General features: G+C 41.6%; 1 protein-coding gene across 1 annotated transcript in view; it reads left to right on the top strand.

Annotated features, from left to right (window-relative positions):
* Positions 1-8,178, top strand: part of CCDC92B (coiled-coil domain containing 92B) — a 113,551-nt gene extending 105,373 nt beyond the window's left edge. Inside the window, exon 4 of the mRNA XM_069945610.1 lies at positions 7,178-8,178. Coding sequence (XP_069801711.1) covers positions 7,178-7,923 — 746 coding nt within the window. The 3' untranslated portion in view covers positions 7,924-8,178. The remainder of the gene's footprint in view (positions 1-7,177) is intronic.
* The last annotated feature ends 12,698 nt before the right edge of the window (positions 8,179-20,876 follow it).

Genomic DNA, 20,876 nt, shown 5'->3' on the forward strand with positions numbered 1-20,876 from the left:
CAAAGTGGGCTTCATCATAGATATACAGTGGATGTATCCATTAGGGGCAATGTATACCCCACTGCACACCATAAATAAGTGTGAGAAGAACCTTTAAGAGATACTATGGCCAGTCTACTACATGGCACTTATTCAGATGAATGACCATTGCCACATGGTCACATGCCCCGATAGCACATATATGCAAAAAAAATAATAATAATAATAATCGTTAGCAACATTAGGCCATGTTCATACAGCGTAAGAGACCGGCCGTTTCATGACCTGGCCGGGTCACGGAGCGGCGAGTCTCCGAAAAGATTATCATGCAACGTATATAATCATAACAATCATGGCCGTTGTACAACGGACGTGATTTTCTGAAAATATACGTTGTGTTAACATAGCTTTACGGAAATATACATGCCATTGCTGCCTAGGAATCCCGGCCAGGATCTCTAACGGCGCCACAAACAACAGACATGTCACTACACACTATGGAGCGAGCGGCTCTGGCCGCACGCTCCACAGTGTGCTGTGGTGAGCTCTGATGCGGGCGCGCCCGGATCAGAACTCTGCGGCTGAAAAGATCATCCGTCCGGTACTGCAGTGGCAGCCGGGATCATCTTTTCAGAGACCGGCCGCTCCATGACCCAGCCGGGTCACCGAACGGCCGGTCTCATACGCTGTATGTACATGGCCTTATACTGTATAAGCAAAAACCTGATAATGAACTTCTATAATATTTTGTCAGTACTGAACAAGTCAAGGTAGACAATATGCATGGGATACAATATTTGGCTATGTTCACACTACGTATGAGTCTGGCCGTAGTTCGTACGCAGCCGTACATGTGCGGCTGAAAGTACGGCCGTGGGAAAAATAGACATGCGGCCGGATTGCGAACATGCAGGGGAACCGCGAACATATGCCCGTAGTACAGTTATGCTTCCCTAGCTTGTTTCGAAGCGATCTGAAACAGGTCATTTACTTGGAAATCTTCGCCCAGTTCAATAAAACACACAGAACCTTTTGGATCTAAAAATTACGTTCAATTTGGCTGAAATAAGTACTCCGTACGGGACCGCATGGAAATCCACGGCCGTGAGTTGGAACATTTCCGTCCTCAAACAATGGTCTTGTTCATTTTTCACGGCGCCGTATATGATCCGGCCGTAAGCTCATACGTAGTGTGCACTGTGCGGGCGTATAACGTATACTTTCAAGCGAATGCATCAACGTCAAAACTACGTGCGTATATTCGCAGTTCACACTACGGCCGGAAAGATACTTAGTGTGAACATAGCCTTAATGTGTGGGAGTGTAAAAGCACCAGCTCAGTTGGTTTGCAGACTAGGTAGTCTAGTCCTGTAATGAAGTGTACTTTGCTGCCACATAGTGTTGTGTCAGCTGTATGGAGAAGATACATGGTCACCAATGAGCTTCTGCTGAACACTGAAACTTATGCCTGATTACCCACATGTTGCTCTTTGTAACATATTTTATTATATAATGATCATTACATCATAATTTGTCATTGTTCACACATAGTATTTGTGGCATTTTTTTGGTCAGTCTTCTTTCAACCAAAACCAGGAGTGGGTTTAAAATACAGAAACTGTGCAAATCTTTCTATTATAATTTTTCCCTGTCAGTTACACTCCTGGTTTTAGTTGAAAAAAGTCTGGCCAAAAAACTGACAATAATACTGTGTGTGACCATAGCCTTATGCAGTAAAGCTTTTTATATATATAAATGTGTATATATATATATATATATATATATATATATATATATATATGGCAATAATGATCATTTAAAGAACCTCTCTACACAACAGGCATTGGTACATAAGGGCAATAGGTATATGTTTTTGAATGTTTTTAATACTGTAATACCTCTGTCGTCAAACACTATTGGGTTTGGAAGGCTGCTCCAGAACCGAGCAGTTTGAGAACCAAGCTGTGTGTTCCCATAGAGAACAATGTAAATGTGTTTAATTGGCTTTTACACTACATTGGTCACATGCAGAGCACCCGACACACATAGTGTAAAGACTATCAGTAAGTAGTGATGCATCTTGCACCACAACTTACTGTAAAGGAGCAGGGATTCCCATCATAATGACGGGAATCCCCACTCTAAATTATTGTTCCCTGCGGCAGAGAGGCAGTAGTGGGGCGGCTGTTTGAACTCGTCACCGTTATAACTCATTGCAAAATTCAAACTGTCCGGTGCCGACTTCTAACAGTGGCCGATGTGCGGCAGACAATGCAAGGGTGCCCTGAACTGCGAAGGGACGGTGGAGCTGTTCCCCACAGCAGCCATGGGTGAATGCTCAGTCTGGCAGCTGACTGCCTTCATATTATGTCATGTCATCAAATAAAGTAAAGTAAAATGTACAACTTGTCCTTAAATAAAATAGGCCTTCTTCAAAAAGTATAAGGAAAAAACATGAGCAAAAAATTGAAATTTGGTGGTATGCCGTTGTGTTTGGTTGCCAGCTCTGGGAGACATGGTACTAACCTCTACATCACTGATAATTCATTGCTGCCACAATGGGGAACAATCCCTTAACAAAAGAAATGATATTCACTGGATGAATATCACTGGATGAATACTATTATCTTTTTTTGTAAATTGATGGTAATATTGTAAAATTCAAAGAGCTATTCTGGTAAAGCTAAATAAAATACTTTACATGTCAGAATCCAACAATGGCAAATCCAGTATACCAATACCAACACTACTAATCATACTGCCACACTATGACCACTGCCATTACCACCACAGAATGTTAAACCAATATGTCCTATACAGTGACCATATAGTGGTAGATATCAGCTCTGCACACAGTCCAAATGATGATAGTACACTTATATCCAGTGACTCACAAGTAACATTTTAAATTAGAGGAGTTATTAACATTTCTTTCTTTTTGCATCTGCCCTCCTTCTGTGTCCCCATTTAATATACCCCGCCCCACACACACATACTTAGGTTCCTCTGTGTCCCCATATAGTAGTTAGGTCCATCTATAACCCCTTATAGTAGTTAGTTCCATCTATTCCCCCATATAGTAGCTAGGTTGCCTTTTGTGTCTACATACAGTATATTAATAGGGCCTATCAGCGCATTCATATATTCGTCAGGCCTCTCTGTGCCCCCATATAGTATTAGACCGCTTTGTGCCCCTCTATAATAGTAAAATCCCCTTTGTGCACGAAATATAGTAATTAAGTCCCCTCTGTGCACCCATATAATAGTTGCCTCCTTCTGTGTATTCATATAGTAGTTAGGTTTTGTAAGAGATCAGAATCTCTTTCAAAACCTGTATGTAAGAGTTGTAAGAGTTTCGTCCAAACCCAAATGCTTGCACTTTATTATTAGTGGCCGAAGAAGATGGATAAAGTCTAAGGGAGTCCTGAAAGTCATGAATAGAGCCTATGGCTGTATTCATTTTATTTAGGCAGCCTTAGGGCTGCATCCATCTTCTTCAGCCACCAGTAATCAAATGCCAAGCATTTGGGTTTGTACAAACCTGAGCATGCTCGAGGTTCACTCATCTCTAGCAGGAACTCATCAGCTTCCTGTGAACTTTTAGCTCTGTAGTCCATACTATGTGTCATTTTAAAGGAGTTTTAAAAAAGCATTGGAAAAACATGCCCACTTCCCTCCAGAGACAATACAACTTACACCCCATTCGCTGTAATGGAACTGAGTTGCAAAACCCCACCCAAACTGGAGACGATAGTGGTGCTGTCTGTGAAAGAAAGTGGCTATGTTTTTCTAATGCTGGATAATACCTTTTAACAGTCTGAAACTTTAGGAGGAGATAGGCCTGTGTAAGGTGTACCGCTGACTAGGCAAGCATTGATCTATTGTAGAAAGAAAGACGCTTTTTATATGTGACAACTCCATAGAGAATTATAATGGCTGCCTATGATTATTGTGCTTCCTGTCATTATAACCTGAGGGCAATAAGCCAGATTATAAAAACTGAATGTAATTGGCATTCTTGTCGGTGATGATGTATAGGGATTACTGGCATCAAACTTGTAAGTGGATTGCTTTATAGGAAAATTTAAACAATAAATCTCTGCCTAAAGGAAAAACCATACCCCTGGTGGCACGTACCAGAAAGCTTTTGTTCCTATTCTATACAACTATAACTTGCTTTCTCCTATTAAAAATAGAATATATAGAAAAGCTTTAGTAATTGCAGGTTGTAGGGCATTTTATCCATTAAATGTTGTACCTCCTCCTTTCCCAGACAGACATGGAACACCTTATGGCATGAGAACAGAAGCTTCTTACCAACGCCATGCTGTATACCTCCAGCAAGACTCCTAGCTATAATATATCAGATCATTAATAGAAGCCGTACTAATTAAGTCTTGTTTTAGCAGGTTTCTTAAAGGTGTCTGCTTTTAACATGGTAAATTTGCATCTGTGACTCAAAGAGAATTGTTATGTTCTATTGTGTTGGGCGGAGGTTTCTGATGGGCTGGTGAAGCCACTTCGCATTAGGATGGAGGATGCATAACAAGTTATATGGCTTGATTTCAGTCATTTACTGTATGTAGTTCACATAACTAATATATAGCATAACACTCTATAAACTTCAAGGAAAGAAATTGTAACCTCTGTGATGAAACTAGACTAAGTGCCCATTAACTTTTCATCAAACAAGTACATCTGTGTACTTTTCGTATAAAACATTGTAATGTATCTTATTAGAGAAAATGCCTCTTTCTCTATGTATCAGGCTCCCTTCTTGCTCCTCTTCCACACCTAAACTCATAATTTAGTGCAAGTGCATATCAAGATGTATTAGCGCTCACCCACCCCACTGAAAAATCTGATTACAGCTGCCACTAGAAGTCTATAGAGAGCGGAGGAGAGTGAGGAGGACTGGTAGATACAAATACCTTATTCACATGTCTGCATAAGTTCTCAGTATTCATGGATCTGCAGAAATGGAGTATTTTGTAACATTATTTCTTATGGTGCAATTCACATATCCTGTATTTTTGCGGATCCACAATCCGCAACATAAAAACAAAGGGACATGTTGTAATGCGGTCTGCAATTGAGTTCTGGACAATCCAATAGTTGAGCGTGAATGTGGCCAAAGGCTGAGGCAGAGACTGGTAAAGGATTGGTAAAGGCTGAGGCAGAGACTGGTAAAGGACTGGTAAAGGCTGAGGCAGAGACTGGTAAAGGACTGGTAAAGGCTGAGGCAGAGACTGGTAAAGGACTGGTAAAGGCCGAGGCAGAGACTGGTAAAGGCTGAGGCAGAGACTGGTAAAGGCTGAGGCAGAGACTGGTAAAGGCTGAGGCAGAGACTGGTAAAGGCTGAGGCAGAGACTGGTAAAGGACTGGTAAAGGCTGAGGCAGAGACTGGTAAAGGCTGAGGCAGAGACTGGTAAAGGCTGAGGCAGAGACTGGTAAAGGACTGGTAAAGGCTGAGGCAGAGACTGGTAAAGGCTGAGGCAGAGACTGGTAAAGGCTGAGGCAGAGACTGGTAAAGGCTGAGGCAGAGACTGGTAAAGGACTGGTAAAGGCTGAGGCAGAGACTGGTAAAGGCTGAGGCAGAGACTGGTAAAGGACTGGTAAAGGCTGAGGCAGAGACTGGTAAAGGCTGAGGCAGAGACTGGTAAAGGACTGGTAAAGGCTGAGGCAGAGACTGGTAAAGGCTGAGGCAGAGACTGGTAAAGGACTGGTAAAGGCTGAGGCAGAGACTGGTAAAGGCTGAGGCAGAGACTGGTAAAGGACTGGTAAAGGCTGAGGCAGAGACTCTGGTAAACGCATTTAATAAGTATTTCATCTTGCCTAAGTACTGCTATATAACATCACTTCTGTTTAGGGATATAGGGGATCAGGATCCCCTCTTCTGTGTTTATTCAGTAGACAGCTGACATCATAGCAGGTAGCCTTTACCCGCAAGCATGGGGACAACCGAATAAGCACATAGACCCTTGTCAATAGATCACACTGATGGGGTCCACAGAGAGCACTGTACACTGAAAACAAATGCTTTTAATAAAATGACCTTTACAAATCTACGAACAGAGGAATTTTACTATCTATTATTTTAAAATAACCCTGAAATCTTGCCATTCCTATTCTGGCCCCTGTGTAATTATGTAAAGGTCACTAAGCATGGCCAGCAGCCTTTCTAGCTCATATGAATAGGACAAGTCCTGCCCATTGTTGCCTATGGTTTATGGGGCTTTTTTTAAAGCATGTCTCTAAAAAAGAACACTTTTGTACCTGGCTCAAATCAGTAAAAAAAAAATGTATAAAAAATCTAGGTGACACATTACCTTTAATGTGGACCTGTCAGCAGCTTTTATGTCCATTCTTTAAGCAGAGAGGCGTGGAGTACAGAGGCGCACAAGCCCTCCAATTCAAACAGATTGCAGGCAGGATTCAGTGCCAAGTCCGCGTGGGGGGGTTCCGCACAGAATTTTGGTGCCCATTCTGTAGTGTGAAGGGACCTTATGTAAATTTAGATATAAAGCCCACACGGAATATCCCGGGATTGCAAAAGTCCAGCAATATTCAGCCTGTCAATTAAAATCAAGTGGATGTTTAGGTATAGGAGTGAAGGAGATGAACTGTGCTGGCCTTTTGCTGCCCAAGGCCATGTTCACACAATGTATGTTTAACATAAACCACGGCCGTTGTTGCAATTTCCAATTTTGTACAGCGATGAATTGGGATGTGGGCGCACCTTTGTGGGTGCGCCCACATCCGAATTTACCAGAAATGAAGATCATTCTGCTGGTACTGCAGTACTGGCCAGGATGAACTTCTCTGACACCGGCCGTTCTCTGATCCAGCCGGGTCACAGAACAGCCGGTGTGTTACGCCATGTGAACATGGCCAAGGAAGCACTCCGTAAGCATTATCTTCTAATGACACTTCAAATGTTTATATATTAGCACCAGAGTAACTGAGTGAAATAAGAGTTCTAGAAGTCCTATAGTACACACTGCACGATTTTACAATAGATAGATAGATCATTTTAGCCATAATTTGGCCCCCATACTCTAATCCATCTTTGAGATAATGTGACCAATGGCAGACAGAATTGTTAGCTCATAGTCTGTTGGAAACATTGTGAAATCAAATGGTAGCCAAAGCATTATACTATATGTACTCCTAACACATTTTTTCTATACTTTTACAGATCAGCTCGAGTTTGAAATGGAGGAAAAGTGCAGAATTCTGGAAGCCAGGTACACTGAAAAAGAACAGCTGAATCTCCAGTTGAAAAAGGATCTCTATCTCCGGGAGAATCGAGTTGCAGCCTTAAGATCTAAGCTAAGGGATAAAGAAAGACGGTTCTTGGAGGAGCTAAAGAGAAGAAGTCATAGAGTGACCATATTAAATACTGAGCTCCATAAACAAACTGAGGCTGCTGCCTATTTATCCTTCCAGTTGCATGCCTCCAAGCAAAAGCCACAAAGCTTGCAAAACAATTGCCAGACAACAACACGGCCTTTGGACATTGTCGGAGTCAAGCAACCTCAACACGAAGGAAGAGTCAGGCGGAGAGTACATAAAAACCACAGTGTTTGGAGGCCTGACTGCTCTTTGAGTATAGATATGTCAAGAGACTATTTTCAAAGAGAGCAAATGACCAACTATGATGACTTGGAAGCTATGCCAGACCCAGCTTTATTTTTATACCCTAAGAGGTACATGCAGCCTCCACGGCAGAGATCGGACACAAAATCCCACTTTGATAAAAGTGTTCCTGGGCCTGCTGGTGGTGGTCTGGCAGCCGGACCTCAATGGTCAGAAAAACTTTCATCAGATAATGATGACATATCACTTCCTATACCAGTTGTGAAAGCAAAACTTCCAAAAAGTGAGAGAGGAAAGAGGCGGGCATTGGCCCGACAAGACTCACACTCACAGGATTCGGAATAAAGCTGTACACTTATTTTCAAATCCTATACACCCTGTTGGCAGGATATTTGTCAGAGATTTGTAGGACATAGACTGGGTTAAATTGAGAACAGGCGGGCACTTTACTAACACATACTGTATGTCCACTAAGATTATGGATTTAAAGGAACACTCTCCTTTGGCTATTGTCTTCCTGTGTTTGGCTGCAGCTGTGTCCCAATGCCTAATGGCAGAGTATTTTCTGCTGTTCGTGTACATTGAACAATTACTTCCTCTTAATGTCCTTCTTTTAATAGTTTTTGTGACCTTCTTTTTGTTAAAAAACTAGAATTATTTTTATATCATTTATTTAAGTTCTAAAGGGATTGGAGAATTATTATACATAACACAAGCAACAGTAACCCTAATTCTCCAATAAAGAAGAATTCACGAATCCTACAAAATCCTAACCTCTTAACCTCATAAAAGTAAAAGAAAAACTATGCACTACTCTAGGGAGACATTTCTGCTTTTCCCAATACAGTATTTGCTTGTTCTTAGGACTCATGTTCAGTAGGTTACTTTGCTGCTTGGGCTCGCTATCCACCATAGGCGACAAAGGTTTCTTTGACCCCAGGATAATCTGAACATAATAAATAGAAATACTGAATGTTTTTTCCATTTAAAGAATTTCAAGTGAAAATTTCTAATTTTAATATGGATGTCACTACAAAATTGTAACATTTGCTCAAGGAATTCAGGAATTCAGGTGAATGAACTACAGTATGATTTTTCTACAAGGAAAAAAAATGCTCTATTTATTTTTACATTGCCCCAAACTGTATATTATAACACTCCGGTTTGCACAATGAAACAAGAATGAGCTGGTTTCTCAATATCTGATTTACATCAATTAATTTTATAGTACATACCAAAGTAAGAATGACATCACAACAATCTGAAGTAATATTTCCTACAGAGCTTTATGCCGTATAGACAGTATTATTAGGCTTAGAGTTACGCGATGATGTCATTGATGGCTAGACATAAAGACACTTTACTTATTCATCAGTGTGCTATGTTATGGCTTCATCTAATCTTTATAAAATAATTACTTTCCTTGCTCCATCTTTGACTTTCAATCTTCATTAAATTTTCATCCAGGCCCTGCTTTTACCTTACTCATGAAAATCTTAGAGGAAATAACCAACATTCACAGGATAAGACAAGGCCTCTCTAACTAGTTTTTAAAGTGATTTTCTCATTCACTGATTTACCCCCAGGCAATGTGGGAACATTAAGCTAGTACATTCAGTGCTGCTTTGTGAATATAAGATTTTTATAGCTCTGCCATTTGCATATTAATATAAATCAAAGGAGGATTTTGCATCCCATTTTCCAAGGGGTTGTGAAGATATTCTTTCCTCAAGTAGCTGAATTATGTGGTCACATGCAGGACATCAAAACTCTACCTGTTTCCAGCATACATTTGTACATCAAAAGATCCTGATCTTATAATACACATGATGGAGTCGTCATTGGAAGACCACCAAGCATTGGATGGAGGACAGAAATGGCAAGAACAGCAAGGGTCTGTCAATATGTTCACAAATGCTATGAAAATGTTAGCCGACAGATGACATTTGTTTATCTCATCATCCCCACCTACTCTAGATTAGTATTACAGGCGGGATTTAGGTTTTCTATGGCTGTGTCCTTAAAGGGGTAATCCAGGGGTAGATAAACATGGCCACTTTCTTCCAGAAACAGCACGTCTCTTGTCCTCAGTATGGCTGTGGTTTTGCAGCTCAGTTTCTTTGAGGTAAATTGAGCTTAATTGTAATACCATATACTGCCTGGGGACAGGGCTGGCGCTGTTCTTGCAAGAAAGCAGCTGTGTTTTTTTTAACCCTGGATATCCCCTTTGAATCTCTTTGCGCTAATGCCTCCAAGCTCATCTGCTCTTTCTACATACACAACACTGTTGCACTACGCTCTTCCATGTAGCCATTATCGTAAAGCTGTAACCTCGTGGTTGACTGTTACAACAATACATCTTATCCTTATAATATTATCTCAATAAGATCCACCTTGCTGCTATTAGAATCTGATTGTATAATATAATATGAATAATATTATTTGTACTCACACTTCCAGATACCCTGCATACCCTTTGCATTATATGATAGCGTTTTGTCTCCAACCACCACGGTGCTTTCCGTATACTCTTTTATTATTGAGTTTAATGTATATGTGGCAACTAATTGTGGTATCTAATTGATTGTGGTATCTAATTGATTAGGGGGGGTTTAACAATGGGTTCCTCACTAATCACAATATTAGCGATCCCTTGTCCTCAAGTGAATAGAAGGGCAGCATGCTCCATTCACTCACTTTGGGACTGCTGAAGATGGCCAAGTGCTCTACTTTAGTGCAGTATGAACCATCACAGAATGTTGGACCATATGGACCTACAGATCCTATGTTATTTTAGCCAGCCTTATGTATTATGATTAAACCATAATTTATCAAAAAATTTTTATGACTTTCATATATCAATATGGATTGGAGGAGAATAAGTTCATAATATTTTAGTTTCTGGTTTTCTGTCAAGAGTTGTACTAAAAAACATTGAATAAAAAAAAATATATATATATACAACTCTGGATGTTTGAGACATTGGAAGGAATTTCCCATGTAAAGTGTGAGTATTTGTGTGATTTTACTTGCCCAATGAAATTATTATGATTCAAAGCTTTTTTTCCAAGTGAAAAAACGTGTCTAAATGGAGAAAATGGCATTTAAAACAAAAGAAAAATTACTTACCTGATAAATCCCTGCCACTTCAGTATCACTGCTCCAGTGCTCTTCTCTGGCCTGTGTTTAATTTATAGCAAAGGTGAGATGCCCATATACTTATAAGAGCTCTGCAGCCAATCACCAGCCTTGACGGTCTAGCACCATACATCGAAGAGGCTAGTGATTGGCTGCAGCCATCATGTGGGTATAACGACATGTCATTACTGCAGTTAGGTAAACAAAGCCCAGGGAGGAGGACTGCACTGGAGGCCTTAGAATGGGGGAGGGGGGATTTATCAGATAACTAATTCTTCTTTTGCTGTTATATGGCATTCAGTCAAGACATTTTCATAGAACTTGGGAAATCCCTTTAAGCAATCTTCTTTCTTATCTGGCAACTATACAGCAAAGCAGATATGTAAGGGGAGAAAATAAGGTGAAAATTGCCTATATAATTGTTAGAAAAAGCAAATATAGCAGAAGTCGGCACCTCAGATTAGTATGATGTTAGTCCCACAATACATTATAATAATTGTTATATATTCTGGACAGAATTACGTTGAGATGTCCAAATGATCCAATGGTCTAAGAACAAGCAAAAAAAAATTTGGCCGTTTTAAAAACTATATGGCATATTAGCAATATTTATACATTGATGCAATAAGCTCCCATATATATGGAAAGGGTCATTTAAAAAATGCCCTAAAATATTACAAGATCATGTGGTTCCACAATGCATGTCCACAGCGCCCTCCTACAAATAAATAAAACTCAGGACTTCTACAAGAACTTATCAGGTTTGCAGGTGGTTGAGGGAATCTTGGAACGTATTGACCTTTATGTTTTTATGTATCATTTGGTGGTAGAGAAGATACACAGCTCTTTGTGCAATACATTTATTGATAGAAAGGGTAAAGCCATGTAAGAAAGGGTAAAGCCATTGCATTTTATACAGAGTAATAATTATTATAATTGTACCTTCATCATTGGTTCCAGTATTGGCTCCGATTAGATAGCTTGTTGGCTGTAGTCTGTTTGTTATAAAGTTCAACTCATCAAGAAAACTCCTTTTATGTTGTATCTGCCCCATCAATTGACTGATTGCCGTGGCCTGGGGTTAGAACTGCTGATATCCTGACGTTATGGCTGGCTACACATTTTCTCTGCAGCCATCTTTAACACATACGATTAATGCCGGCAATTCACATAAATGGATTACATGGTAACATGTGGATTGGTTTTTTAAATAAGACCCTTTTGTTAACAGATCTCCACTGTGGCTAATAGATGGGAATATTGAGCAGGGGGCTCAATTTATGTCTACAAAATGTCCCGATAAGTTATATAGAAAGGGGTTGTCTTCATTAGGTCACCACTAGTTATTTGGGTCGAATTGTTGAACAAACAGTAATAGCTCAAGATATATATTGGAATACATAACATTATAAAGGGTGTTTTTATTTCTCTTATATTTTTTGTCACTCCTCATCTTCATTCACCTTTCATACTTCATGAAAATGTTGAGAGTAAACTGTAGGAGCGGACCTGGCTTTAAAGAAAGGCCATCAAGCTTTAGATATGAGAGTGTCATCAATTCAGTTCATACCAACACAAATTGGTTATGTCACCCCAAAAGCAGATGCATCCCTTAGCACATAATATAAGCGCTAACATAACATGAACATCTCATCTATCAATGATTATTAAATGGAAAGTCTGAAAAATGGTAATCTGTCTTTGGAAATTTACCAGTGCTGAAGAAGTGATAAAAAATTAGCTTTTAACATTTTTAAGAAAAAGAAAACTCCAAATTTCCCATACACAGTATATACCATGTGCAGTTTTGTCTGATCGGCACAAGGATTTTTGCAATTTGTGGCCATTGATTGTCAGTTTCGATGACTAGTTACAAAAAGGTTCTGATAGATATTTTTAAAGGGGTTATCATGGCTGCTTTCTCCCAGAAACAGCACTACTCTTGTCCTCAGTTTGGGTGCAGGTTCTGCAGCTGCATTAAAGGGACTGGAATTGAAGTGTAATATCACACACAACCTGAGGACAGGGGTGGTGCTGTTTTTGCAAGAAAGTAGTTGTGTTTTCCAATCCTGCATAACCCCTTTAAGGTCTTATAAGACATTCTGGCTGTCACACGTTCTTGTCAGACACTTAGACTGATATAATTACATATAAATCTGTCCGGGCTCTTTGCCAGGATACAGCTCAGTTGTACATCAAGTCTCCTTTTTTTAAAAAAAATTAACATAATTCTCTAATTTGTTTGTTGTATAAAAGAGCACATTTATCTAGAAAGGCAGATATCCATGAGTGCTTGTATTATATGCTGATATATCAATATTGCACTCTATTCAAGAGCTGACACTAGATTCAATAATACCTTCTGCATAATTCTGGATGGGCAATATCACATTTATTTTCTACAAGGCATGGGGGTTGAATATGTCCTGCAATGGGGGATGTGCTAGCATGACAAAACACAAGAAAAAAAAAACACATTTCTGCCAACTGCCTTTATGTTTGCATACAACTTAACCATATAAAGTGCATATCTTCACTAGAGATAAGTGAACTTACAGTAAACCTAGGGCTGCATCCATCTTCTCCAGCCACCATGATTCAAATACCAAGGGTTCAGGTTTGCAAAACCTAAACTGATTGTAAGTTTGCTCATGTCTAATCGTCACCTTGTAATTCATCTACCATATTATATCAACTGTTCTTGTTACTAATTTACACTGTTTTCCATGTCCATGTTGGATAGCAATAAAGGGATGTGACAGCTGTATTACCGGTGCACTGATCTGATTGTAATTTTAAGTTTCTGTATTTGACATTTTTATAAATTGTGACCATCTATATATAAATCAATGTGCTGCTAATGCAAAACACTGGAATACATCATATCTAGCTAGATAGTCTCTAACAATGGATTCTAATATATATTTTTCAACAACCAAATTTTTTTCTTTGTTGTATAAAATTGTACAGAGAACAAAGATATCCAAGTTGTTAAAGGATGTCACTTCACCAATGACCATACATTGCTTGGCTTATATAACATGTGTGCCTGGATTTTTGATTATACCTGTTGGTTGTACCATTTGTGATTCTTGCGTTTGTTATTTATATATAAATGATGCTTGCCATCATAGTCACCATTTATTTTTATTTTGTTTACTAAAAGAGGTTTTTGACATAGAGCTTTCTTTGGTTTGCTACGATTTTGTTCTAGTGATTACAGTGGTCACAGCCAAAACTCCTTCCAGTCACACCTTTATGGCAGATCCAAGCAATATGCCTTTAATATCTGTACTGGGAGCACCCCTGTTACTGGTTTAATGTATCATCAAAAGTCAGTGGATTTGCTCTTTAAGTACTTTTTTTTGTTAAAATCCTGCAAAATAAAAAGCATCTCTCGGATCCCACTTTTAGAGGTTGCTTTCCCTACAAGTCAGTGTCCAACTCCTTTAAGAAATCTTAGAACATGACTGAAGATTTAATAAGCCAATAAAGAAACTCTCCAGTAGGGGAAGTACCAATATGTAGACAGCTGTTTTGGGGTTGTTGCCCCTCACCAGTACAATTCCGGGTGCTAGCTAGCTGTAGGGAAGCCTATCGTCATGGGCAGTAGTGTAGCAATAGGGGTCACAATGGTCGTCACTGAGGCCGGGCCTGTACGCTGTCACTCTGCAGTTCTCCTGAATCGGCTGTCAAAATAAAAACAGTTTCAGGAGAACCCAAGTTAGCAAGCCTGCAGGCTGCTCCTCCTGTACTGAATTGTATCAGCAATCATGAATACAAATTAATAGTGGAACTCTCTACCAGGGAATCCCGCTTGACTCAGTGTGACACTGTTTCTCTAAGGGAGGGCTCGCGCAACTCCGCTCTCTGTGGCTGTCCGCTTAAAAATTGACAGCCGCAGAGAGCGGAGGCGCACAAGTCCTCCCGTTGAGAAACAGTGTCACACTGAGTCAAGCGGGACTCCCTGGTAGAGAGTTCCAACGATTCCGCCAATTATACTCCATGTGAACTGGCCCTCATGCCACCTTTTTAAAGGGATTATCCAGCGCTACAAAAACATGGCCACTTTTCCCCCTACTGTTGTCTCCAGTTCAGGTGCAGTTTGCAATTAAGCTCCATTTACTTCAATAGAACTGAGTTTCAAAACCCCACCCAAACTGGAGACAACAGTAGGGGGAAAGTGGCCATGTTTTTGTAGCGCTGGATAACCCCTTTAAGGTAGTTTTCCTTGCATGTCTGTGTCTGACTCCTTTTAGAAGCCCTACAGCATGACTCGGGATTTAATAATTGAGGACAGAAACCTCCCTCCTCAAGGAGAAGCTTTGCCCCTTTGGTCCCACTTTGTTGCAATTAAAATATACCAAGATTTACCAACATTTCTCTGACCATTTGTAAAATAGTATTACTAAAAAAAATAAGCTTTGTTGAATTAAAATATCAAAACCAGTAGCATAATAGAGGGCATACTCCCAGTAAATATGACCCTAAGTGTTGATCACTGCTTTATATGTAATGACGATGTTATGAGTGCCTTAGTGTTTGTTGGCAGTGCCAGTGCTGTATATAGCTAAACATATGTATAAACCAACAAATGGTGATGTCTAGCTGCTGCTCACATTTGCTTTATGTAACCAAGAGGATTCTCACTATCATTCTCACCTATTCAATGAATGAACATGAACTGTTGTCAAGAAGATCTAGTCATTAATGTATATGGACATTTCAGTAAATAAATATATATATATATTGTTAGTAGATGGACTTTTTTTAGAAGATGTGTTTTGCCCCTTTTGCTATTTTTCAGCTAAATAAACATACGCTTTGACATCTTTGAATGACCATTTGCCTCTGTGTGTTACTTAAAGTATGTTCGATATATTAGTCTTTCCATCTTTATATGACATAAGCTGGCCATATGTATAATAAAGCTGTCGAAATCGTCCCCAAACTGCTCAATAAACATACATGATCATGATAAGTTCAGATATCAACACCTGAAACAGGTATACTTAAGTGCAATCAAATAATTAAGTCAGAAAGGACACATGAGACAACTGTATGTTCAAGATGAAAAGCTTCTGTTTAATTGAGTGGTAAGCATCTTGTTATAAGCATAGGTAAGAAAAAGGAAACAATTACAAAATACACACCTTCTTCTACCAGCAGTTACATATCCTGTCTCTAGTACTTCTCCTTTTGTCACATATACTGGATGAGAAACTGATGTTCTTGGCGTTACACCCAGACTTAGGGGTCCTATTACACGGAGCGATTTTTAACAATTAACGATAAACGATCACAAACTAGATTGTTTATCGTTGATCTGAAATCGTTCACCATATTACACAGAACGATAATTGTTGGTTACGATCGTTATTGCAATCGTTACTATGATCGTTTATTCCTTCTGATCCCAGAAAAACAATGAACAATGTGCTATTACACTGAACGATTAGTGAAAAAAATGTGGAACTTGAAAGAACGAATGTGGAATTACAGCGAACGATTAACGCTAATTTTAGGTTCAGATCTTAATCAACGATGAACGACATACGAACGATTTTTCGATTGTTGCCAGCAATTACACAGAACGATTATCGTTTAACCCCTTGCCGCAATATGACATTCCAAAATGACGTTCCTGGAACACCATTCTCTCCCTGCCTCCCCCTTCTGTCCCTAGCAGTGATCGGGCAGCGGGAGGAGGCAGTGTCACACAGCCTTCTCCCGCTGCCTCTGCCTGGAGGGGAGCCGCGCCCCCCCCCCCGGGCAGTTAACCCCATAGGCACCGTGGTCGGGGCAACCGCCGTGTCTATGGAGCACCCAGAGAGAGCTCTCCGACCCCCTTACCCCCCCCCCCCTTCCTGCGTCTGGGCTGCTATGGATGACAATGATCAGGCCCCTGCACTGAGGCAGATTCTGACAGCTCATTCATTCTCTATAGCAGTGCTTCCCAACTTTTCCACCTGCGGGCACCCCTTGGGAAAAAAAATTTCCTCGGAACACCCCTACTAAATAATGTTCTACAAAATAAGAAAACTGTCGTACAGTGACTCACAGGTGACGTCTTCTTTGATCTGAGGAGCCACTTTCCCTTTTCCTCTCCATCCGGCCCAGACCTCCATGATGATTTCTTCCAGCTACTTTTCATCTCTTCAGAACCTGCGAGACAAACAATTTAGGCTCTGCACATTTCTAGCAACTTCCTTTCCTTTCACCCTCCTGTAGGCTCCCATAGTAACTGCGCTGTTTGGTGTTATGTGCAGTAAAGCGAGTAGGAATGTGGGATGCCCCCTGTATGTAGGATCCCCTGCTGTGCCCCCTGTATGTAGGATCCCCTGCTGTGCCCCCATGAGCTAATAATGCCCCAGAGGTGCCCCCATGAGCTAATAATGCCCCCAGAGGTGCCCCCATGAACTAATAATGCCCCCAGAGGTGCCCTCATGAGCTAATAGTGCCCCCAGAGGTGCCCCCATGAACTAATAATGCCCCCAGAGGTGCCCACATGAGCTAATAATGCACCCAGAGGTGCCCACATGAGCTAATAATGCACCCAGAGGTGCCTCCATGAACTAATAAAGCCCCCAGAGGTGCCCCCATGAACTAATAATGCCCCCAGAGGTGCCCCCTATTAACTAATAATGCCCTCAGATGTGCCCCCATGAACTAATAATGCCCCCAGAGGTGCCCCCATGAACTAATAATGCCCCCAGAGGTGCCCCCATATACTAATAATGCCCCCAGAGGTGCCTCCATGAGCTAATAATGCCCCCAGAGTTGCCCCCATGAACTAATAATGCCCCCAGAGTTGCCCCCATATACTAATAATGCCCCCAGAGGTGCCCCCATATACTAATAATGCCCCAGAGGTGCCCCCATGAACTAATAATGCCCCCAGAGGTGCCCCCATGAACTAATAATGCCCCCAGAGGTGCCCCCATATACTAATAATGCCCCAGGGGTGGCCCCATATACTAATAATGAATAATGCCCCTGAGGTGCCCCCATGAACTAATAATGCCCCAGAGGTGCCCCCATATACTAATAATGCACCCAGAGGTGCCTCCATGAAATAATAAAGCCCCCAGAGGTGCCCCCATGAACTAATAATGCCCCCAGAGGTGCCCCCTATGAACTAATAATGCCCTCAGATGTGCCCCCATGAACTAATAATGCCCCCAGAGGTGCCCCCATGAACTAATAATGCCCCCAGAGGTGCCCCTATATACTAATAATGCCCCCAGAGGTGCCTCCATGAGCTAATAATGCCCCCAGAGTTGCCCCCATGAACTAATAATGCCCCTAGAGTTGCCCCCATATACTAATAATGCCCCCAGAGGTGCCCCCATATACTAATAATGCCCCAGAGGTGCCCCCATGAACTAATAATTCCCCCAGAGGTGCCCCATGAACTAATAATGCCCCCAGAGGTGCCCCCATATACTAATAATGCACCAGGGGTGGCCCCATATACTAATAATGCCCCCTGAGGTGCCCCCATGAACTAATAATGCCCCAGAGGTGCCCCCATATACTAATAATGCCCCCAGAGGTGCCCCCATATACTAATAATGCCCCAGAGGTGCCCCCATATACTAATAATGCCCCCAGAGGTGCCTCCATGAGCTAATAATGCCCCCAGAGGTGCTCCCATATACTAATAATGCCCCCAGAGGTGCTCCCATATACTAATAATGCCCCCAGAGGTGCCCCATATACTAATAATGCCCCCGAGGTGCCCCATATACTAATAATGCCCCCGAGGTGCCCCCCATGAACTAATAATGCCCCCTGCTCTGCCCCCCCTAAAAAAAAAAAAACATCCTACTCACCTAATCCGCGCTGTGCAGGCAGCAGCTCTCCTCCTCTTCTGGCTCCATCTTGCGAGCCGCAGGGACGGGACCTCCGGCAGACGTGATGACGTCACATCATCACGCCTGCCAGAGAGGTCACGTCCCGGCCTCCCATAGGCTGCTGGCATGAAGTGCTGGCAGCCTATGGGAGTAAATATAGGAGCAGGACTCTGACACTTCCTGCTCCTATATTCTGCTTACTTTAATGTTCCGCCCGCTCACAGTGCGGGCGGAACATGAAAGTGATCCGTGCATCCCGAGAAGCTGCGCAGCCGCAGCTTCTCGGGATGCTTAAAGAGACAGCGCACATTTCCCACCGGGGTCCCGCGGCACCCCTGGTGGGTTCTCCCGGCACACCAGTGTGCCACGGCACCCCGGTTGGGAAACGCTGCTCTATAGTACATTACAGCACTGATCATGTGCTGTAATGTACTATAGAGGGACCTGTAAAATGAAAGTGAAACACAAACACATACATACATACACAAATAAATAAATAAATACACAAATAAATAAAATAAATTAATAAATATAAATAAATAAATAAACACATTCCCCATCCCCCTTTATAAATGAGATACATATATTTGATAATCGTCCTGTGTAGAGATGAGCGAACCGGGTTCGGGTTCAAGTCAACCCAGCATTTGATTAGCTGGGGCTGCTGAACTTGGATAAAGCTCTAAGGTTGTCTGGAAAACATGGACACAGCCAATGACTATATCCATGATTTCCACATAGCCTTAGGGCTTTATCCAACTTCAGCAGCCACCGCTAATCAAATGCCGAAAGTTCAGGTTTGGATCGACTCGAGCATGCTGGAGGTTCACTCATCTCTGTAATAGGGCCCTTAGGGTAGCCTTAAAAAAGTTATGAGAAAACAGTAGCTAAGAGGGAGACTAAGGGGGCTCCCTCTCTACTACTGCTGCAGACTATCATCACTACAGAGCATTGCATCTACTTGCTGAATATATGTTTTTCTTTTAACACAATTACTTTCAACCCCACAATCAGAATATGTTCAATAGCAAGAGTAGGCGGTGACATTACCAGACACCACAGGCAGTGGTTTATTTACTGTGGGTACATAACAACCTAATAAATCAACCAAGATGTGACACAGACGAGACGCACTCCACAGTTTTCTGCAACCCAGAACACCCCAGATTACCCCTAAAGCAAAGCTGTCGGAGACATACAGCACACTGATACATAGTGGGCTTAATATCGATGATCATCCAGGTAAAGCGTCAGTTCAAAAAAAAAGTAAGGAGGACAATATAAGTGTCATATAGAACAATGACAGGTCTCCTCCCCGTGTCATCGGGAAGAGTAATTGCTACTTATAAATGTTAATTCATACTAAATATATATGTGGGAATGTCATTGTCTTAGGGCATTTTGATTATGTCTTTTACAGAGCAGTAATTCTGTAACCCTGTCACTTAAGTGACTGCAGTGCTTAGTGTGACAGTCACTGTATATCTGACATCCTATAAGCCACCGAAGCGACCCCGGTGGTTGTCATGGTAACTTATGTAAAGGTGACTTTAGCGGCAATAGTGGGAAGTGGTAGTGTGAGTTACTTACTACACTGGCTTCCTACACAGTGCTGTTACCTACAATTTGATGGCAGCAAAGTGTAAGCTAATGGAATGGGTGGGCAGCTGTGTATTCCCTCCTGCTCCCTTCTGAAAACACAAGAACAAAGGCATGTCGAGTCTTTATAATTTCCGATGCACCCCCACCAATGACTAATATACCACACAGAGGGAAGACTGTACACGCTCACTTTAATAACTATTCTGCCTGATTTCCTTAGAACATTTGAGATGACGGTATATAATGGGCATAGAGGAGGCATCAATATACAGCTGATTGGGGAAGACAGGACGCAAATCTGAGGAATTTACATCCAGTTTTCAACACTGGATAATCGAGACATACAGTAGTAGACACAGGGCCAGGGCAGCCTTAACCTAGTCAGGAACAATGGACACTATATTCCTGTGAACTCCAGTGAGTCCAATGACCTTTATTCTGAAATGGATTGTCCACTCTTGTCTCACAGGCTATGATGGACTGTCTCACAGGCTATGATGGAGTGTCTCACAGGCTATGATGGATTGTCTCACAGGCTATGATGGAGTGTCTCACAGGCTATGATGGAGTGTCTCACAGCCAGGCTATGATGGAGTGTCTCACAGGCTATGATGGAGTGTCTCACAGGCTATGATGGAGTGTCTCACAGGCTATGATGGAGTGTCTCACAGCCAGGCTATGATGGAGTGTCTCACAGGCTAT

This window comes from Dendropsophus ebraccatus, chromosome 11 (genome assembly GCF_027789765.1).
Source record: "Dendropsophus ebraccatus isolate aDenEbr1 chromosome 11, aDenEbr1.pat, whole genome shotgun sequence".
Lineage (NCBI taxonomy): Eukaryota > Metazoa > Chordata > Amphibia > Anura > Hylidae > Dendropsophus > Dendropsophus ebraccatus.